The sequence below is a fragment of the Medicago sativa genome, chromosome 7 (assembly GCF_051527215.1).
Source record: "Medicago sativa cultivar Bolivia chromosome 7, Bolivia_mono, whole genome shotgun sequence".
Lineage (NCBI taxonomy): Eukaryota > Viridiplantae > Streptophyta > Magnoliopsida > Fabales > Fabaceae > Medicago > Medicago sativa.
The window spans coordinates 88,123,028-88,146,222 of record NC_140755.1 but is presented as its reverse complement, the minus strand read 5'-3'; the positions used below and the strand labels follow the sequence as shown (position 1 = coordinate 88,146,222).

The 23,195-nt window shown below is 33.3% G+C and overlaps 2 protein-coding genes, 2 long non-coding RNA genes and 1 pseudogene across 9 annotated transcripts; 2 read left to right on the top strand and 3 right to left on the bottom strand.

Annotated features, from left to right (window-relative positions):
- Positions 1-1,838: 1,838 nt before the first annotated feature.
- LOC146909841 (uncharacterized) lies at positions 1,839-2,784 on the bottom strand (annotated as a pseudogene).
- Positions 2,575-6,691, top strand: MEF1 (mitochondrial RNAediting factor 1). Of its 5 annotated transcripts, none has more exons than XM_085724651.1 (2): positions 2,575-4,783; positions 4,896-4,947. In XM_085724651.1, exon 1 carries the CDS (start codon positions 2,929-2,931, stop codon positions 4,720-4,722), a length of 1,794 nt encoding a protein of 597 aa, XP_085580777.1. In that variant the 5' UTR covers positions 2,575-2,928; the 3' UTR covers positions 4,723-4,783; positions 4,896-4,947. The 5 variants fall into 5 exon arrangements, with proteins under 5 accessions (XP_085580777.1, XP_085580780.1, XP_085580779.1 ...); XM_085724654.1 differs by lacking the exon at positions 4,896-4,947 and adding an exon at positions 5,846-6,691 and having other exon boundaries at positions 2,791-4,783; XM_085724653.1 differs by lacking the exon at positions 4,896-4,947 and adding an exon at positions 5,811-6,691 and having other exon boundaries at positions 2,791-4,783.
- Positions 5,508-7,245, bottom strand: LOC146909839 (uncharacterized). Its single transcript, XR_015018176.1, has 2 exons — positions 6,888-7,245; positions 5,508-6,705 (listed from the first exon to the last, which is right to left on the bottom strand). It is a non-coding gene; the product is annotated as an uncharacterized LOC146909839 (long non-coding RNA).
- Positions 7,246-8,982: 1,737 nt separating this feature from the next.
- LOC146909838 (uncharacterized) lies at positions 8,983-11,643 on the top strand. Of its 2 annotated transcripts, none has more exons than XR_015020640.1 (6): positions 8,983-9,258; positions 9,375-9,443; positions 10,088-10,150; positions 10,537-10,581; positions 10,799-10,852; positions 11,294-11,643. It is a non-coding gene; the product is annotated as an uncharacterized LOC146909838 (long non-coding RNA). The 2 variants fall into 2 exon arrangements; XR_015020639.1 differs by having other exon boundaries at positions 11,287-11,643.
- Positions 11,644-14,455: 2,812 nt separating this feature from the next.
- Positions 14,456-18,124, bottom strand: OXS2 (CCCH-type zinc finger protein with ARM repeat domain-containing protein). The gene is made up of 2 exons (XM_085730718.1): positions 17,884-18,124; positions 14,456-17,252 (listed from the first exon to the last, which is right to left on the bottom strand). The coding sequence occupies exon 2, from the start codon at positions 17,227-17,229 to the stop codon at positions 15,025-15,027; it is 2,205 nt and encodes a 734-aa protein (XP_085586844.1). The 5' UTR covers positions 17,230-17,252; positions 17,884-18,124; the 3' UTR covers positions 14,456-15,024.
- Between the last annotated feature and the right edge of the window lie 5,071 nt (positions 18,125-23,195).

The window sequence follows — 23,195 nt, the reverse complement described above, 5'->3', positions numbered from 1 at the left end:
AACAAAACAAAGTTCCTTGATTAAAAAAAATATTATTGGTTTGTTTTAGAGGAGGATTCAAGCGTCACGTAATAATACTGTATAGTATTAAGGCTTTTTATTGAAATTGAAAGGGTAATACTATTATTTATAAAATTTATATAGTTTAATAGCACGATATAAAAGTTAATAAGCAAGTAAATTCTTCAAAAAGAGTTAAGCAAGTAAACCATCACACATGGGTCAAGTGTGTCTAATATTTAATTTTTTAAGTTTAAACTAACAGCCGACCCTAGTTTTTTTAGTGAGAGAAACTCCAACTTCTCTCTAAGTTTTCCTTCTCTTTCACTCATCGAGGAGGGGTGGTTTTAGGTCATTTTTTGACCTAAAATCACCCCTCTGCATCTTTTTTTCCCCTTTCTTTCGATCTAAATAAGTGATTTTCACAAATATCAAGCGTTTTCTTTTGTGTTTTTTCGTGATTTCGTCGTCTGAGTGCGACCTTGTGTTGTTCGTCGTCTTGTGCGGCGTTGTTTGATTTGGCATCTTGTTGCGGTGTTCGTTGGTTCATATTGAAAGATCAGCTTTAGTCAATCACAGATTCAATCAATGATTTGGACGTCAACGTTGCAGATCCAGAAGCAAGGGTATTCTGATGATTTAGATTTTATCATATTATTTGTAGGCATTTTGCCGTTGTATGCTATTAACTTGGGTGCTGTGAGTTTGTTCGCAGATCCATCCTTTACGTTTTTAGCGATCTTGATTCTGATGTATTCTATCGATTTGAATGAATGAATATCGTTTTGTTTTTGTCAAAAAAAAAAGTTTAAACTAACAAGCAAACTTTTATGAGTAGTGATATTTGAACAACCATTTTAAACAACTTTTGTGACAATGGAGAGAGAAAAATGAAGAGAGAGAATAAAAACATAATTTGAGTATGAAAGAGAAAGTTGTCACAAAGTTGTTGTACAAATATCATTTCACAACTTTTATAGATTACTTACAAGGGTCCAATGAAAAACGACATACATCTTTTTTTTTTGAAGTAAAAAACGACATACATCTTGTAAATAATTTTTCTTTTATTAAAATATTATCACGACTTTAATGAATAATATAATAAATAATAATATAGAGTGCCATTCAAAATTAATAATAAATTTTATGAGGGATAAAATTAATAGTAATATATACTCCCTCTGGTCACATTTATAAACAAAAAACACTTTTTTAGGTACATTGAATAATTGATATATCTAGTCACATTTATATGTTAGATACATCAATTATTCAATGTACCTAAAAGAGTGTTTTTTGCTTATAAATGTGAGCAGAGAGAGTACTTGCTATTAAACCGACTCATTAAAAATGATACTGAGACATTAAACAACCAAATAAGGATGTAAAAAAATAAGGAAAATGCTAACAAGTGCCCTAAGGGCATTGTTTAAGCATCTAAAAGTAGCAATTTTTGCGTTGGAAATTGTACGGTTATGACTTTTAAAAGTGTTTGGCTTGTATTTTCAAAACATAGTTTCTTTTTTTGGGTTCCTTAAACAATACCCTTAGGGCACTTGTTAGCAAGACCCAAAAAATAAAGATGTAAAGCAAAACAAATAAAATAACATCAATTATAAACAATTACTTGAAATTTTAAGAATTATATTGGAAAGGATAAGCATAAAATAATAAAGACAGGTTTGAATAACTTGCCTGTGAATGACTCATGACCATAGATAGATTCTCAATCTGATGTAATCTTGGAATTGGACCCAAGAAATGTCGATTTTTCTCTTTTACAGCAGCATTCCAAAAAACATTCGATAATGATGGAGCCACAACAGAAAATTTCCTCATCCAGCGTCCACTACATTCAAAGGATGAGAAAAATTCTTAGAGCCACAATCAATTATTTTTAAATGACGCAACTTTATACTACTAATTTCCATATCACATTTGATGATTTCTCAAGTTGGAGACATTCCTCAAACAAACGAGGCACGACCTGAGTTTGGAGACATTCACGGAGTCCATCCAATCCAACACAATTGTTGTCACATTTTTCAATCCAGAAAACCCAACAGGTTTAGAAATCTCTCTAGCTCTATAGTTGAACTGGGATAACATATTAGCATTAATGTTCATTTGGTGTACGTGAGTGCCATTAGAAGAATATTGAAATGATATGAGATTTGATGCAATGATACCGATGTTTCGTTGACCTACCCTACCCTGACAATTAACAATGTTCAGATGAAAAAAAGTTGGACTGATTATTTTCAAGTAAGAAAAGAAGCCACATGCATCAAGGGTGAAGTCTAGGAGATAAATGCAGTTGGAAAACAGACCCTGAATTAGATCCTGCTTCACATAAACCTGACGCAACACAAGAGTTCTCAACTTCTTAAAACCAGAGAAGTCCATAGGTGCTACTAGGAGGCATTTCTCTAAGGACAGATACGTCAGAGAGTCCGTCTTAGATAAAAGAGTGAAGGGAAATGTGTATGGCTTTGTTTCATTCAAATATTCACGAGGAGCATTAACTCCTGGTGAGAAGAGTAGTTCAATATGTTTGACACCCTTAGCAATTCCTTTGGAAATTAATCTACCAATGACATCGCTATGTTCAGCACCTAATGGAAAATTTACTCGAATTGAATGGATCATAGCACCTTGATAATGTAGCATGAATTGATCCAATCTTGTGGCAAATCGATCTTCGAGCCATAGAAAGCCGATAAGGTTTTTTGGCAACTTTTTAAGTGTACTATCGTCAAACATACTATGAAGATCAAACATACTATCGTCAAACCTAGATTACTACTATGATTTCCTATTTTTATAGTATTAGGGTTTTTTATTTAGGGACCGAGTTTAAAATGGGTCTGGTCTAGCCAACACCAACATTCAGAAACACACAGCATTCAAACATAAACACATAAAATGGTCGATTCTCAGCATCAATTACTTCAACTCCCCCACAGCTTCAACCAACAACCTTTATACAGAAACATATGCAACACTCTTCTCTCTCTAACCTACTCTCGCTCCCTTCCCAAAGGTCTTCAACTCCACGCTCACATCATCAAATTAGGGTTACAAACTATTCCTCTTCTCTCTCATCACCTCATCAACTTCTACTCCAAAACCCATCTCCCTTATTCCTCCCTTCAAATCTTCCACGATTCTCCTCACAAATCCGCCACTACTTGGAGCTCTGTCATTTCTTCATTCGCTCAAAATGACCTCCCTTTACTCTCTCTTAACTACTTTCGTCTCATGCTCCGTCAAGGTGTTCTTCCTGATGACCATATTTTTCCTAGTGCTACTAAATCATGCGGGATTCTATCGTCGCTCCCCGTTGCTAAAATGCTGCACTGTTTTGCTTTAAAGACGGCTTACCATCTTGATATTTTTGTGGGGAGTTCTATTATTGATATGTATGCTAAATGTGGTGATATTGGTTATGCGCATAACGTGTTTGATGAAATGCCGTATAGAAATGTTGTTTCTTGGAGTGGGTTGATTTATGGGTATGTTCAATTGGGTGAGGATGATCAAGCGTTGAGGCTTTTTAAACGGTTTCTTGTTGAAGAAGAAAACGAAGGTGTTAATGATTTTACTTTGTCCAGTGTTTTAAGGGTTTGTGGTGGTTCAACTTTGCTTCAAATGGGGAGGTTAATACATGGGTTGAGTTTTAAGACGAGTTTTGATTCGTCTTGTTTTGTTGCGAGTTCTTTGATTTCGTTGTATTCGAAATGTGGGGTTGTTGAAGAAGCTTACGATATTTTTGAGGAGGTTACGGTTAGGAATCTTGGTATGTGGAATGCGATGTTGATTGCTTGTGCTCAGCATGCGCATACGGATAAAACGTTTGAGTTGTTTGATAAGATGAAGAGTGTTGGTGGTATGAAGGCTAATTTTATTACCTTTTTGTGTGTGCTTTATGCTTGCAGCCATGCGGGGTTGGTAGAGAAGGGCAAGTATTACTTTGAGTTGATGAAGGATTATGGTATTGAACCTGGGACACAACATTATTCAACCATGGTGGATTTGCTTGGTCGTGCGGGGAAGTTAAATGATGCGGTTAAATTGATTGAGGAAATGCCTATGGAACCTACTGAATCTGTTTGGGGAGCTTTGTTGACTGGGTGTAGATTACATGGCAATACTGAATTGGCATCTTATGTTGCTGATAGAGTTTCTGAGTTGGGTTCTGTCAGTTCTGGACTTCATGTTATGCTTTCTAATGCTTATGCTGCTGCTGGGAGATGGGAGGAAGCGGCGAAAGCAAGGAAGATGATGAGGGACAGCGGAATAAAGAAGGAAACTGGGTTGAGTTGGGTGGAGGAAGGAAATAGAGTTCACACATTTGCTGCTGGTGATAGGTCTCATGCGAAGACCGTAGAAATTTATGATAAGTTAGAGGAGTTGGGTGAAGAAATGGATAAATCTGGTTATGTTGCTGATACTTCTTTTGTGTTAAAAGAAGTGGATGGGGAAGAGAAGAGTAGAAGTATTAGGTATCATAGTGAGAGATTGGCTATTGCATTTGGACTTATTACATTCCCTCATGGACAACCAATTAGAGTAATGAAGAATTTGCGGGTTTGTGGTGATTGTCACACTGCTATCAAGTTTATTAGTAAATGTACTGGAAGGGTCATCATCGTGAGGGACAATAATCGGTTCCATCGATTTGAGGATGGAAAATGTACTTGTGGAGATTATTGGTGATCATACATTAGGGGCATTATAAACATTATTTACCTGGAACAAAAGTAGCATCAGCTTGCGGGTATAACATTACATCATTCACAAAACTATCTTGTTTTATTTTTCTTTCTCACCATGTGCAATATTGCGGTAATTTTTAAATTTTTAATTTTTTGTATATTGCTGCTAATAAGTTATGGAGAAAAAGAGAGGCTATTTAGTATTGTACTCATTGAAGAGCCCCAAGACCACTGATTCCTTGCTAGTTACTACTTACTACAGGTTCGGTTATAAAACCAAAGTTTGTTATGGCCATACTAATTTTAGTTTGTTTTGTTGATTGATGGAAACAACATCAGAAACAAAAATAAAAACAGCATTCGAACATAAAGATAAATCGACAAATTTTTTAACTAGTAGGTCTGTCCATTTCTCATTACTCATTTTACTCCTTGTATCCTTGTATTCATTTATAGTATATTATACTGATTTTAAAGCAAATTTTTATGATGAAAATCCGACGTAAATCATTACTTACAATGTCTACATTGTTAAAGATAACCACCACAAATAGCACTAAATGGGTTATAGCGATACAACATAGATAAGGAAGTTCACTAAATGGTTATAGCGATACAGTTTTGTAGGGTTGCTTACTGTTCTGTGTGATGAGGGAATATGTAATGAAGCTGCTAACATGTCAAAATTTGCAGCTTACTTTAAACTGCAAGAAGTTTATAGCGACAGTAAAATATTATTTGGACTTTATAGCGATAGTAAAATATTTGTCATTATGATGAATATAAGAAGTTTGAAGTGTAAGTCTCGTATTTTTTGGCCTTCGATTTTAGCCCTGGATCTCACATTTTGTTAGTTGTTTTAGATGATTTACAAGATATGAGCCTAACAATTTTTAAACAACAAGCAGTCAGTTCCCATTATGAGCATGAAATAGGAGCCAACAAATTTTAAGCTAGCTAATTCTATCACTATTGTGACACTAAAAAGTTTCTCATCTCATTACATTTATGTTCAACTAACAAATTTTTCTTATATAAGGTTTTGTGCGTGTGCGAATATGTATATTGAGGCTTGTTTTTTTTAGATAGATCAACAACTATTTTGGGATCTGTTTCTGGTGTAGACAGAGGGAGTTTTGCAGTGATAGTATGCATTCTGACTAGCATGGGGTGGGAGTTTTATTTGGATGGTCAGGCATGAAGGATAGACAAATGCTGGACGTGATCTGGAGTAAATGCATGGTGTGTTGTATACTGTGATGTGATGCAAGCAGTGACGAGGGTGAGTAAAGGGCTAAATATATAATTTGGTGCCATGATTGAGTTATTTGGAAATTGAAATTGGCATGATATCTAGCATGGTTTAAGGAGTATGAGGTACAAATGGAAGGGCACTTGATGTTAGTTGTTATTGATGTAAGAGGAAGATTTGAATAAGAGGTCAGCTTTTGGGTGAAGACGAGGTGTATGCAGCGGTAAAAGTCTGAGACCTATGAGAGGATTTAATTTCCAAAGTATTAAATAGCGAGCCTTCTGCCTTGGATTTGGATGGTTATATATGCAATCAGTTCTAATGGTGTGCAAGAATGTAGCAGGTTAACAACAAAGCTGGTGTGTTATTGAATGTCATTAAACTTCAATCATGAGAAGATAAAGGGTGTTGCAGCTTACTTTAAACTGTTAGCTATTGTGTAACAGGGTCTACCATGTTGGAGGATTATGATTAGCAATTTAGCATGATGCACACTATAGTCAATTACTGTTTTGTTTTTTCTTGCCTGATTGTAGTTCAATGACATCTAGCTCTTGATTGCTTGCATGTGGTGGTGTATTAGCAAGCTAGGTGTTTTATTGGTGTAGTTGACGTTGTATGAGCTTTGTACTCTTTGTATTTGTCAGTCTAGCTGTAAGAGCACATGATTGTGTATGCCCTCTGCAACCCTTCATAAAATGTGGGTAGAACTTGCATACGATGATGTTGTAGCTAGACATTATCAATAAATAAATCTTATTGAAAGAAGAAAAGAAAAAACTAAAAAATTATGCAAAATCCATAACTATCTTTTTGACAAGTGAACTTGAAATATGCTATACTTAATATTTTCTTATAACTTATTTTGAAAGAATTATACAAAATCTAACTAAAAAAATGCTATAAAGTCTTACCTCTCTGCTCAAGATGATTTTTGCATTTTGAAAGAGATTTTCGCATTCTCGTGTCTCTTGATCATCTTCCTCTTTTTGTGAATTCAGTACAATGAATCTGGTGTTAAATCTCTTCAGCAATTCAAGTTACTAAAGTTTGATATAAGTCTAGAAAACGGTACCCGCTGCCAAGTGAGGATCAAGTATAGAGGGATACTTTAAATCTATGCTACGATAGAGTTTGAAATTGGCATATTCAAGGAGTTTCCACAAAGAAATTAGTTGACCATACCAAGAGTAGAAACTAGAAGTTGACCATACTAGTAAAAAATAAAATTGTACTAATACGCTACATGGGTGGATGCACTAATACGCTACACTGTCCAGAATAATTGTCTACATTTCTAATAAATATTTTGTCCAAAAAGATTGTCACTTTGGATTTCCAATGTAAGTTTAATTATTTTTTTCAATTGTACTATCATCTAATTAATAATTAATAGTACAATTTACACAATTCTCAAGTTATTAATCTACAACTTACATTTAGTGCTTTAGTGCAATTAGAATACACCAATATGGCTAAATTAGTAAAATCATCATTCTATTTATTTTACTCCCTCCATATTTTGTTACAAGTCTCTTTGAGATTTTCACATATATTAAGAAATGTAGTTAACTTTGTATTAAGAAAGAGAAATTATGAGTGATTTTATAAAATTATCCCATATTAATGACATGAGAAAAAAATATTAAAAGAATATAAAGAAGAGATATTGATAATTGATAAATGGCCTGATAGGAAAAAAATCATTAATGATGCATTGGTAATGTAAAGTGATTTATAATAAAATCAAAAAAAAAAAAAAAAAATTCTTCTAAAGTGACTCATACAAAATCACTTATAAAAAAGATAGTTATATTTACAATTAAGTGTGACAAATATTGTGGGGCGTCGAAGGGAGTAGTAAAGAAACATGCATATAGTATCTAGAAATTCAAAATCATAGTAGGGACACGTGCCGACACTATTAATAGATAAATTTTATATTATACATAAGTTAGTTTTCATCGTTAAATTAAATGAAATTGTTTTTTTGACAAGTAAATGAATGAAATTGTTTATGGTGCAAAATTTACTTGTGCACATTATACAAAATTATTATTATGAAGTATTTGTATATATGTATTGATATTTATGAACATACTATTTTTTTAAAAATTACTCCCTCCGTTTCTAAATATAAACAAATTTGATTTTTTAAGTTCATTTAATTAATGATATATTTGATCCATAATATAAACCACATACATCGTTAATTGAATGAATTTAAAAAGTTAAATTTGTTTATATTTAGAAACGGAAGGAGTATTATTTTGATGTTACACGATTAATATTGTATCAATAAGTATTTATTTTATAAAATTACATTTATTTGATAAATTAATTATAGTTACAAATACTGCAAAAATCCACTAAACAATCGATTAAACCAATCCTTGAAAAAAATCGATGAAACCAATGCAGTATTGCAGTGACATTTTTATCAAACTGATGAGATGACATGAACTACTAGTGGAAACCACTTGCATCCATGTCGATTTCCAAGATAGGGAGAGCAACTCCCAAATTAAAAAATAATACTAATAAGTCACCTAATCCATGGAAGAACGCTTTAATACTATAATATAATATCTCAATTGTCATGGTCATGGTACCAAGCTTTTAACCATCTTAATAATATACAAATGGGGAACAACAAATAGCAAAAAATTTTACACAAATCCAATGTGTCAAAATTCTAAGCCACCTAATGTCACATCACTATTAAAAACTAATTTTATTTTTACCATTTTAAGCATTCACACAATACAAACAATAAAATATCATTATCTCACATTTTCCCTCTTCAATTCAAAATTCAAATTTCTAAATTTTTCAAATCCTTCTTTTCCTCCTACTTTTTCTCTTATCCCAACAAACATCACTTTCAAGTTTCAACTCACATTTCAACAAACATTAAACTATTATTTCCTCTCATTTTCCCTCTTCAATTCAAAATTCAAATTTCTTCAAACCCTTTTTTTTCCTCATACATTAATTTATCTCATTCTATTTTTTTACTCTCTCACCCCTAATTCTCCTCACTTTCTCTCTCATTCACAAACATTCCACCACTCCCTCTTTTCCTCTCTCACGTTGCAACACAAACCCTTTTCTTCTTATTCTTTAAAAAACACACACAAACTCATTCTCCTCTTACTTCTTTCTTCGTTTACAACGGGTTATGCACCATATCTCTCTTTTCTTCTCATGAACAACGGGTTATGCACCATATCTCTCTTTTCTTCTCATGAACAACTTGAAGTCGTACTTTGAATCGTTGTTGAGGTAAGTTTTATTTTCTATTTGTTTTTTTTATGATTAATGTTATGTGTGATTTTGAATTTCTAGATTGTTGTGATTAATGTTTGGTATTTTTGTCTGTGCATGAATGGGATTGGAAGACTAATAACGACAATCCTTTGGAACCATCAAACGGACCTACTATCATCTTATCTGATTTCTACAACAAGGTTGTGATTTTTTGTTTTTATGTTGTTGTTTATTGTTAGATCCTTAAATATCTTTTTATTGTAACCCATAATTTTCAAGTATTCAAACACTTGATTCTGCTTATATTGTACGGTTGTTTTTTCAACTAAGTATATAATTTCTTTACATCCATTAAATTTATCATCAACACAATCCATTGCAAACCCATTTCTCTGTCATTATTTGTTGTTATCGTTAAAATTTATAGGTTTGAGTTTTGAAAGCAACAATCTATTTGCAATTTTTTTTTTATACCCAAATTTGTTTTTTTTTTTTTTTGTGTGTTTTGGTTTGATTATATGCTTAACTCCAAGGTAAGATTATAAGTTAAGATATGTGGACACTCACAAAGTGTTCGTTTTAGATGCCTTATTTTTAGTTGGTTTTGTATTTGATTTTTTTGTTGTGCAATTGAGCACTCTCAAAGTGTTTGAGAAATTGTCTCAAGAAGAAAATGGATGATATTGTTAGTTTTAGATGGTGCTGAAGATTTTGATTATGTTTTGTTTGATTTGAATTTGTTTTTGTTCTAAATTGGGTAAAAATATACGACCCTTTTGTTTGGATTGTTTTGTTTTAAGTTGGTTTTATTCAATTTTTAATCTCTGGTTTTATTTGTTGATAGGTTTTATGCATCAAGTTTGAAAGAGTTCAAATAAATGATATTGGAGAGGCAATCAAACTGAAGGTGTGATCCTGGTTTTTAATTATGACTTGAATTTATATGATGTGTGATTTTTTATTTTCATTTTCATGCAGTAAAAGATGGATAAAAAATAAAAATGGTTCTCTTAGTCATGGATTGTTGTTGAGCCGATCCCATTTTGCATTCTGTTTTTTCTTAACATTTGCATTCTGCTTTTTCTACAACAGAATTGTAAATTATTGGTTTTAGTTCCATGTACTATTGTTAGTGGTGCCTTAATTGTTCCTTTTTCTTTTGCAATTGATTTAACTTGCTGCACTCCTAGATCTGGTTATTTGGTTCAATTAAATTATTAATTTGTTGTCTTAGTGTTTTTGTGTTAAGCTTTCAAACATATTGATTTGTGTAGATCATTTTGCATTCAACAGGTTGGACAAATATTGAATGATTATAGCAGGATGTAACATGAACAGGTAAGTAAATTTTCTCTGTGTAATAGGACCAAATAATGCACTTACATTGCACATAAAATTTGTGGTACAAACTTCTTGGTTATTCTTATTTCTCATTGTTTAGTATTTGTATGCTTGAGAAAAACTTCTAATGATTAGTGTGGTCTTCTGTGCATAAAAGGTTGAAGTTATATTGAAGAATGGGTTCCACACTAATATGAGCTTTGTGTTGAATCAGGGCATTGTTTTTTAAGTCTGTGTGTTGAATAAGGGCATTCCTTCTTCTGATTTGGTAAGCTACTGAGCTACCTACCTTAAATTTTTTTGACAGTTCCCATGTAATTTGTTATGACTGCCTTTTGATAGAGTTTTTCTCCTTCCACCTTCTTCTTTTGAAAAAAACAAAATATGTAATTTATCTATGTAATATGATATTTACTATGTGAAACATATAATAGAAGGAATAAAAAATTGTGCTCAAGAAAATGATCACAGATGTTTAATTTTTTGCTGCAAATTGGCGTAACCAGTTAGGCATTTCATTGTTATTACAATCTCAATTATCTTCAATTTATGTTTTCTAGATTCTCTCTGACATGCTTTGCAAAATTTCAATTTATATGTAGCCTATTTATGATTTATGATTATATTCATTTGCTTTTAGATTTTGTGTATTGATTTTATATTTGATTTTGTGTATTGATTTTATATTCATTTGTTTTCAAGTGTTTAGCAGGAATAGGATCTACTAGGAAGGCTCTATGTTGAATCTTGGGTAAGAAGACGGTATATTAGTTAATGTACAAGTGGATTTAGGTGCATGCATGGAGGGAGTTTATCTATGAAGGACCAAATTCAATGTGCATTATTGTTTGAAAATCAATTTATGTTGTTGCTATCTTAATTTAGATTTACATATGTAGTGTCTCTCTATATTGTTGATGTAAATGTAACCCAATCAACTTCTTAATACTATGTGTTCTTTAAAAATTTCTTTAGAATAGACAAGGCTACTTTCTGATTACACCATTGTCATGTATCTTGAGATATTTAACAATGAATTAAATTGATTGATTGTGATGAGATTTCCTTTTTAAAGTGGAAAAAAATTCCAAAACACGGGAGGCTATGAATATTTGATTTAAGCTTCTGTTTAGTAAAAACCTAAACTTTCATATTTGCAAAAAACACGTGGTCTATAATTTGGTGGTATGTTCAGAGTAATAATTTGTTAACGCCACATAAAATCTTTTTGTTCACCCGTGCGTTGCACGGGTGGAAATACTAGTATTAAAGTATACATCTACTTTTGGTTTATTTCCGTGAAGGATATGATTCCTGATTTTATCTTCTTTTCTTTTTTGATATAAATCCTTCATAATTTTTTACTTTACTTATCTTCTAAGGAATGAAGATATTGTTGAATGTTAAATAGTGTTGTGAACCATTCATCAATTGTCTAATTGGGCAAAGCACTAATTAAAGGCAAAATCCATTTACATTTGATAATGCTCTAGAAAAAGATATGTATGAAAGCAAAAGAACAAAAAGAATTTTTGTTTGTGATTATGTTACAGCTATCCATTACCCTTCATCATAATAAGATTAGAGAACTAAAATATTCCTTGAAAGAGAAATCCCATTATGCCATAAATGTTAGTTGATTACATGGTGAAGCATTGTCATTCCTTCTTAAAAGGTGGGAAGAAAAGGGAAACAAATCAAGAGGATCAATTAAAAATCTTGTACAAAAGGAGAATATATGGTTGTAAAACATTTAATTATTAATTCCTTTTAGATTAGGTTAGTTTCATTCCTGGAATTTTACCTAACTTTAACTATATATGTGTGTGGATGTCATTTTGGTTTATATAAACTCAATTACAACTTAAAAGTATATAACGATACACATTAGCAATCAAAAGCACCAAATACTAACCAGTTGCGGTTGGCACTGAGATGGATGCATGAGGATGCGTCTTCCTTAATCAATTTTTTATATATGAAAGAAGCACCAAAGACAGAAAATAATAAAATAAGAACTTGTATGAATGAAGACTTGGTAATTTATTGACACTGTCTACACCAACAACATCCATTTGATATTTTCTGTACTACTAACTAGATTCATTTATGTTTTGAGCCTGGAACAAAAAAAAAAACTTCATAATATGTGTGCTTGAACTTTTTTTTTTTTGTATAAATTGTGCTACCTTGAACAATTGTGAGATGAGTGAGATTCTTGAAAATTACTCAAGAAAAACACCTCTATCTCCTCTCTTGTTTCTCTCGTTGAAAATAAATAGAAGTGTTATGAACACTTTCTCTAACTCACGCTTTTATTGGAAGGGTCTCGCACATGGAAAATAGATTTTCATATAAAATGATAAGATTGACATAGATTTCACTCAATAAAAAAATAAGTGTTAGAAAAAGAATTTTATTAACATTTTTCGTAAATAAATTCACTTATATAACCGAACAATGCTTGCTCTACGGGGACCTTTAATTTGCTCAAAACTCTACCAAATTTATCGGAACATAACTCACAATCGCACAAAACACATCGGAGAGTACGATTTGATCAACTTTTTTTCATCATAACATAACTTCATATTCGCTTATTTCAGAGGTTGATTAACCCACGAGACGCACAAAGCAATTGTCTAACCGAACAGACACCTCTGTCTATCCATCATTTTCACTTTTAAGGTCATGTTTTCACTCTAACAATAAATAAATGGAGTACAATCAAAATGCATCCAGAAGAGAAGACATCCATGCAAAGAAAACGCTGAGGGTATGAAAAGTGCGGTTGTCCTTTAGTAGAGGATGCGTGTTTGCTTAAATTATTTAGTGCTTTGTCCAATAAAATTAATTGTTCATATTTTTTATGACAAAAATAAAATAAAATACGCATAATAAATAAAATAAAAACAAATGTATTTTGTCCAAAAAAAGGGAGTACACAGCACTACAAGTGATTTTATGAGATGGACCACCCACCATTAGCAAATCATCATTTAACAAATGTTTGTTAATTTAACAACAAAGAAAGGGACGAGATAAGGAAGGGTTAATATCCTCTCAATGCTACATAAATAAAGTAAATAGAGGACTCCGTTAATCTATGACTTCTGTATATCTCTCTTAAATGTAATCCTCCATTCTGCTTAGAAAGAAAGAGGTTCTAAACTCGGGAAAAAAGGATTATAGATCCAAATGTATATAATTCACTAATTTTACATTAGCAGAACACAAATTAACTTCTGTGACCTTTATGGTTCTCAACATTCAAAAGCATATGCATGTGTTGAAGTCTTCTATCAGGAGAAGGAAAAAAAAAAGATATACTCCCTCAATCTCATACTATAAATTGTTAAAAGTTTTTGCATATAAATTGCAAAAATTTAAAATATGTGAATAGTTAAAAATATAATACAAAAACATATAAACTCATTCTTGAACAACAAATATGCAGAAGTGACCTTGAGGGTGCACCAAAGGTGTGGCCACACAAGGCCCCATTTTTTCAGGGGTATCAAATATTTAACTTAATGTGTGGATTGTGTTGTTTGCATGCACGCATGTGTTGCATGTGAAAAAAATTAGGGTACCGACTTCATGTTTCACGAGGGACACTCAAAATCTCAAGGACGGACCTGCAAATATGTAATATGGGATCTAAATTCTCAATCTTCAAGGTCCCATAAATTTATCATTTCAATCCAGCACAAACAAATAAATCCAACACAAACATCAGAACACAATCCACTAACGATCGCCAGCTATAAGTTATTGATACTTATATATTATGCAAATGAAAACTGTCATCAGCTTCAGAATAATAGTAATTATAGTAGGATCAACTTGAAAAAGAAAGAAATAAAAGATATTAGAATAAATATAGCAATAAACTTTAATTGAATGTTACATGCCCAAAGGATCAATCTTCAAATGTCCCTGATAAACAGACCCCTGGCATCCACAATTATTGGTTCAAAATTACATAGAAATAGTACATCCAAATCCTGTATCATCCCCAAAACTGGACCAAAATGGAGATTTGAGGAAATTAAATCCAATGACCCTTTTGTAACATGTTTTTCTACTACATAATTAAAAGAAATAAAATAAAAATATAGATTAAACATTTGCTCCTCAAGGAAGCAAAAAATGACAGGAATGTGAACCTAAAAATTGAAAAGATTGGCAGCCAAAAAACCCGGCGTTGGCATTAACTGTCTCAACGCGACCCAGTGGTTTTCTGTCTCTCCTAAAGTTACCTTTGTAACACTAAACTTGAGAATGAATTTTTCCTCCCATTCTTTTACTTTCTGCTTCCTTTCTTAGTTAATGTAACATTCTTCCATCAACAACAAAACTTCAAAAAATAACATATATATTATATACTCAAACCTTTCAGTTGTTAACTGCCTTGCCTCAGGGTCAGCAAAACTCATTTCAGTTTTGCTGAGCCACAAGATGATCAAGCTGCATCTGTTCAAGCCATGTTCCCAATACAGCATGATCAACAGACTCCATTTGTGTGCTCATATTCATTCCCTCACCCGAGGAACCAGCTGGCGCAGCACCTGAGATGGAAGTTGCCAATTTCTCTTTGATCTCAGTTGGAGATTCTTTGACAAGTGACTGCACCCATGATAAATCAGGCTCCTCGCCATTGTTCCCAAGCTCAAATGAAGATGATCTACGGAGTTTACCAACATCATCCGCATTGTGAGCCCAATCCAACTTACCAATGGGGGATTCCCATTTTGACCAAGAATTATTGACTGAGCCAGCAGCTGCAAGCATGGAGTTAGAGCCGTGCTCGCGGAAGCTTAGGCTACGAAATTGTTGCTGCTTGTCGCGTTGTGCCAGCATTGACATCCTTGAGCCCATTGGAGAGATAGGTTCCACGTTTCGTGGAGACATTCTTCCTGATGGCTGAACACCATAAGAAGCCGCCTGCAATAAATGATGATCAACATTTTTAGAAGAAAAATTTGTATTCACTGGTGACAACATGTTCTGCTGCTGCTGAAACTGATTAAAGACAGCTGATTTGTGAGTCGGAGAAAAAACAGTTGAAGTCAGATTTGGATCAGCATATCGAGGAGAAGAACTCTCGGCAGAAAAGAGATCATCAAGATTTGATGGATTCAATGGCTTCATTCGACCGGAGCGGCTAAGACTGTTAGAATTAATATGACGTGGAGACAGGCATGCCAACTCATTAAGGAGTTGTTGCTGTTGATCATAATCGGATAACAACTCAAAATCATCCATATGAATATCTCTAGCATTGAGAGAAGATCTCAAACGACTAGACTGAAGATTACTTCCAGGAAGATGCAAGGCTGGGATGTTTGGCTGAGGCCAAGCAACAGAGTTGTGTGAAATGCCATTGCCAGAAGGTGACATGGGTGGAGTGAATGGTGAAGGAGACATGACAGACATCGAAGAAGGTGAGCCAGGCAACATGCTCATGGCTGCAGCAAAATCCATGGCAGAAGACGTGCTTGACCGAGGTGAGGGAACCGCAGAACCAGTTGAAACATACAATGGCCGAAGCTCTTCAGGAGTGTGGGCAAAGAAGCAAACTCTCCTGGAACAATTTGTACCGTCCTTGCAGAGACGGGTTCTATATTGTGCAGGATGCAGCCAGCACTCGAAAACCCCATGAGCATATTCACACATGTCCCCGCGCCGGCAAGCACCCTTACGAAAATCAGGACAAGGGACACAGCTGTAGTGATACTTTCTCGGGTCCCTTCTTCGGGCATTCTCCCCTGGATGAACAAAAGGGCATTCAGTCCAATCATGGGAATAAGCACGCGAACAAGGTCGGACCTTGAAAGAATACATTCGGAATTCATCAGTTGAGTATATGCTGTTTTTGATGTCAGGAAGGGATGGATCAACAGGATATTCTTTCTTCTCAGATCCAGCAGGAGAAAGAGGGAGTTCAATTGACTTCAACTTCAACAGGAGATCCGGTGGTGGAGAAGGAGACCCGTTCTCAGGTGAAGCCGACAAAGGAGGAGAATAAGAATTAAGCGAGTTTGTAATCACCCTAAGATTACAGCCAGCACTAGGACCATCAATTTGAAGTAGCTCCTCAAGACTGTTTTTCACAAGTTCAAGCTTCGGGGAATAAACAATAACATCTAACGGACGATCCCCGTTAGCATCCACGGAATTAGGATCAGCCCCTGCTGCAAGAAGCAGCTTCACAGCATCAACAGCATTTTCAGCCCCACCGGAAGCAGCACAGTGAAGAGCAGTGCTCTTGTCAAGGCCACAAGGCCTGTTGATATCAACATCCGATAAAGAAATAATCACTTTCATAACATCAATGCTACCATATGTAGCAGCAACCATCAACGGCGTCCTTTGCTCATTGACCATCTGCTTCGATCCCTTGCGACGACCATACCATAATCCAACCTCATCCACCGATGTAGGATCATACTCAATCAATCGTTTGAACCCTTCCACGTCGTTATTAGCAGCAAGCTCAAGAAGGCTAGCAAAAGAATCTTCAGTACCGATAGTTAAGTGATTCATGGTGTGGTTTCTCGGTTGAGAATTGTGTGTCGAAGTTGGAGATAGAGACGGAGATGAAGACGGCACAGGCTTTAAACCCTCCGACTCACAGCACATCCTTTCATTTGCATGAGATTTAGCTGACAAAACATAAACCACAACAAACCCATTAAAACCAATCCTTCAGAGACAAACATGCAAAATTACATTAAACAAAAAAGCACAACATAAAGATTTTGCCACACTTCACACAACTAAGAATCAAATTGACTAGAGAAGAAAAAGGTATGAAAAATAGTTATTTTTTTTTATTTCAACTCATAAATGAAAAATAAAAATCACACCACTTAACAGAGCATGGAAAAAACATCAACTTCCTCTGCCAACAAAACAAGTTAAAAAAAAACACAACAAAACAACAACATAGTACAATTTCTGATCTCAAAACAACTGCCAAAAACAACAATAATAAAGGAAACAGTATTATTAAAAAAAATAAAAATCAAACCTTTAAATTAAAATCAAACAGCAAATCCACCAATCAAGTAAACTCAATCTTCAAATAATTAACAATTAATAGAAGAAGGAAAAAAAAAGTAGATTTAAAGAACCCTAAAAACAAGGACAACATTCTAAGCAAAGCAAAACAATAATTTGAAACATGGTTGGTTTAAGGATCACGTTAATAACCAAGTTGTAGCATGTTTTACGGAGATGAAAAAAACACGGAAGAAGCAAAGTGAAACCAAGTTGAAAGTGAATCTTACTTACCACTGAAAATTGAAGTGACAAAACAAATACTATAGTAACAGGATCGAGCTAAGAGAGTGACGTGTCCTCGGATCTCACGGGTGAAGAACAAGTTCAGGTGTGTTTTGGATTCCGAAAAAATCGTAAGAGAAAATTGTGATGATGATGATGAAGAAGAAAATCGTGAGAGAAAATGAAGAGCCTATGTTAATGCTTTTTTCTTTCCTTCTCCATTTCCCATGCGCTCTTTTTTCCTTCCCCCAAAAATTAAATAAATTATTAGTAGTCTGTTAAATATAAAATGTAAAAGTCTATCAAGTTTAACTCAACTCATAATATCGATATTGTTAAATTGATAGTAACTTTTATTTGAACGCAAGCTTGAAACAATATAGTTGTGTTTAGCTTTAAATGATGTTTGTCATTTCATTTTATTATTGTTGTGTATGCGAGTTTCAGATCATGTTTACCGATCTATTCTATCATAAAAAAAGATCGAAGAGATTAAGGAGTGTGACACAAACTTAAAGTCTATATAATGTAACTATTATATCGATGTTTTCAAACACATAAACGTGACATTTTCATCCACGTTTTAATCTACGACAACAAAGTTGTATGTTTAAGTTTTAGATAATTTTTGTCATTTCGTCGCAGTTGTGTGTTTGAATTTTAAATGTTTGCAACTTAAACAAGTCGAAGAAAACATAAGGGCATAGATAGTGTGACGCACAAAAAAACACCACATGTTTTAGTTAATATGATAAAATGTCTTATTGTGTTATCATCTTATCGATACGAAGTTTTTACTCTCATTTAATAGTGACTAAACCCTATCGAGAATATATGATGTAATTCTCTCTTTTCAACTGAATTTTTTCTATATGTAAAGGACAAAGATGGTTTAATTAATAATTTATTAACCAATTAATTGATGCTTTTTAAAATAGTATTATTTTGAGTTTAGATATAATCGCCCATGGATAATAAAGAAAGTAGTTAGTATAATTAAATTAATAAAGTAATTGAATAAAATAAAGGAGAAAAAGATGAAGCGCACTGAGAGTTACGATTTGATTATTCTTCTTCTGAGCAGTGCCCGGCGTCTTTTTATTGGCTAATCACATCACGCCTTGTCACACTGTGCGGGACTTAATCGTCATTCTTTATAAAGATAAGGGGTATTAAAAGTAATTTTGGTGATGACGTGGTTATTACTTATTCTTTGAAATGAGTAACGACAAAAATATTATTTTTTTTGAAGGAACGACAAAAATATTATTGTTGTTATTGTAGTAATTTACTTATTTAACTCTTTTTCACTGGTTAGTTGAAATTTTCTGGAAATTCAGTCCAAATTCACCTCACATGCAAATTTAGCAGCGCCGACTAGACAACTACGTGGCGCGAAAGTATTGGAGCGTGTCTAATTTTCTTACTATTTTTTCGACAATATCGAACCTTTTACCAGTATAATCTAAGTTTTTTACTTTTTTTTGATAAGTTTTTTACTATATCTGACTTCTTGCTATTTGTTAACATGTGTTTACTATATCTGACTAGTTAGTTGTTATTTAATTTTTTTCTTCTATGTTCGAGTTTGTAAGATCTAACTCTTAACTCTTAACTTCCAAAATAATTAAGATATTTTGATATCATTTTAACATATACAAGTTAGCTGGACATTTCGTCAAACCAGTGTTTTTTTATAACAGATCTCTTTGATAAAGAATACCGGACATTTGAATTGTTAGTTTATAATGGATAACTAATGGTTAACAACAGATGAATTAATTGAATGGATTTATAGTATTTAACAAAATTATCTTCGTTTTAGAGGAACAAAAGTATCTCTGTTTTAAAGGAACAAAATTATTTTATAAATATGGAAATTAATCAATCTTGTAAATATGAAATGACATAAAAACTTTGTTTAATTCATATTTTATCTTTTTTTGGATAACAAGCATCAATTGTAACACATATGATAAATTATATAAGTTACTTGAAGTAACTCTTAAAACATTGATGTATGTTCCTATTAAAAAAAAACTTGTAATTGCTAATTGCTATGGGTCTGTTTTGTAAAACAGTAAATTAATTATAGCTAATAGCTTTTATCTTAAAAGCTCGTGTGTCTAAAAATATAACATCGATAATAATAACATGTTTATATCTATCTCCTTTTAAAGATACTAGGGAGACTCGAGTCAAAAATTTATATCTTACCATTGGGTAGCATTTGGGTAATATTGGAGTGTCAGTGTTATATGACATTGATCAACCACAATGTCACTAGTATGTAAAAAATAAAAAACCTTTAAAAAGAGGGATAAGAAAGTCACTTATCATATTGTGGTTAGTCAATGTCATACGGCAATGACACCTCAATGTCACCCAAGTGAGTTAGTGTATGCTAGTATTTTTTTTTAATAAAAAAAAAACTAAGCAGATTTATTTTTTGCATATGAGCTTATAATATGTTGTACTACATTTTTTTTTATTAGATTATAATATGTTGTACTAGTAATATCAAAAAAAAAATATGTTGTACTAGTAAGCTCAAAAATCTATTTTGTAAACGGAACAAATAATTAGTTGCTTCGTAAAAAAACAACTAGGAATCATATAAATGAATCATAAAGAATTTATTGTGATGCGAGGGAACCGGTTGTGAATGTGAAAAGCTATGTGATATCACCGGTTAGGTGTGTTACAAGAGGAGCTGGAGGAACCGGTTGCATTCAAGTGGATTGGAATGAGGGGTTGGAATCCGGGTGTACGGAAACAGACTTCAGCCTCTAGTCAATTCTAGTTAATGGAGAGAGTCAAATCATGCAATGCAAAATATATTAAAGAAAGAAAAAGGCAAGATATGTGCAACACCCAATAAATAAAGATAGAACTGGAATTTATATTCATGATTCATTATGATGATGAACATACTAAAAAGGTTTTACAAAAATGGGATATGATCCAATAGTAGAAACCGATGAAAGAAAAGTGGGTTTAAGTTTGCTCCATTTAACTATCATTAATTTATTGTGCACTATTTTTTTTAGAGCGTGCTTATTTTGGCTAAGGATTTATTTTACAGATATTATCGTAAAGGATAGTGAATGGTGATGAAAACCTTGTGTTAGGGTTTGTCTAGATGATTCATGAAACATCAAAAGATGAGTCATACTATTAGGAAGGAAGCGCGTATAAGGTTAAAGATAGTGATCGACAATTCAATAGTCACCTGAGACAACTATTAAATTATGGTGATTTGGTGGAAATAGTGCATAATGACGATTTGAAGAATGGGCTATTGAAGACTAGCCTACACTTATACTTGTATAAGTTCTCGGTTTTTCAAATGGAAATAGGTTAGGTCAAAGTATGGTGCATATGTCCGAGGATGAAGATTTGGTGGATGATAATGAAAAGAATGATGAGAATAGTCCAAAGGAGGAGAAGTGTCATTATTGATCGTGGAAGAGGGGGGTTGTAGTCAAGACACTGGGAAGGAAAATAAGATACATGGTGTTGGGAAATCGACTGAAACTGATACAGGAGAGATCAAGAGTTATCAACATAGTTGACATAGGGAATGACTATTTTATATGAAAAACACTAAACGGTATGAGGATAAGACAACAAAAAAGCAACGATTCATGTTAGCCATTTGATTAAATTTTGATTTTATTCATTTGTTACTTTCGTTTATTTAAAAACATAAACACACTACCCACTCTGTATCATGTCTCATCGTGCATGGTACTTTCGTACCATATCGCAAGCCTCATTTTCTAGTAAGCTCTACTAGAAGAGAAGATCAATGTCAAGCTATGATGAACAAACTATGGTCGATATATGATCATTTTGTCAACGTTAGGGAGTGCAACCCTAATTTCAATCCTTGAGATGATCATCTGACAATGATAGTAGTTTAAAACTTCCAGTGCAATTTTTAGGCTTGCCGATCTTGTATTATTGTGTGAAAGTTCTAATCTTCATTGGTAATATGATTGATATAAAAGTGACAATTGATAGAAATACGTTGCTACAAGATATAGGAACATATGCAAGATTATGTGTTGAAGCCAATCTCTCTAAACCTTTACTTGCTATGTTTTCCATTAAAGGGAGAACATATAAAGTAAAGTATGGGTGGTTACATCTACTGTGTCTTAAGCGAGGGAAGTTTGGTCATTATGTTAAAGGTTGTCCAGAGAAACCATTAACAATAGATGATAATGTAGGTCAAGGGGGAGATAAAGATGGAGGAGACTAGCAAACAAAGTTATCGGAGCGCATGTTGCAAAGCCTTGGAAGGTGGTGTCTAAATCGCGATGAAAGGGGAAACTGATGAAAGTGACGCGAGTAGATATAAGAGATACGAAAAAACGGGGTTCAAGATTTTCTATTTGGTGGAGGATATTCTACATGAGGTCGTTATGGATCAAGACAATGACGTGGAAATATTTTCAAATCAAGAATTTAATGCCAATAAAGGTTTAGATCAGCTACCTAAAAAGAAAGAGGTGTCATCAACTAGTTTGAATTTTAGTGTGACTAGAAGGAAAAGTGTTTGTGGGAGGAATTTATACGTTGATTTAATTATAAAAGGGAAACACGAAGAAGATTCACATGAATATGTGCATGGTGAATCTACATCTCATGTCAGCTTAAATGTTAATCTTGGTAAAATCTTTAAATCCTCGAAACTCACTACGTGTGGGACAAGTAATTTTAAAGGAAATAAAGGGTCAATACCTAAAACAGAGAAGAAAAACAGTGCACAATTGGTGGACCCCATAAAATAGGGGATTTTTTTGGAGTGCGTATCAAGAAGATAAATGACGTTAAAATTTTGCAAAAGACTAATGTGAACACGTGGCTTTGAAAGAGATAGAGGGAATGAGTAATAATGGTGATTTCCACATGTGTGAGAAATTGTTCAAGTTGTAAAATTTATCGGTAAGATGGAGTTTCCAACATTGGGATTGCATTTACTGTCAAATATTTTTTGCAACTTAATTGAACAAACTGTTTATGTTTGTTTGACAACAATAATGAAAATTAAACGAATTAAAATTGGTTTAGAAATTATAATAATAAAATTGTCAGGTTGTCGTTGTGCTGGTAGTTTATTTAAAGAATTTAAGAGCGCGTTGTATGCCCATACATTCAGTTATGTACTTCTCGTTTTAGTGACCCAACACTCGGGTGGGGAGGCCAAACTCAACACATCATCGACAACAACAACATTAAATTCCACATCTACTCCCCTTATCCTAGAATCATACCTAGAATCAATCTTATTTTTTAAGAATCGTTTGTGTGAA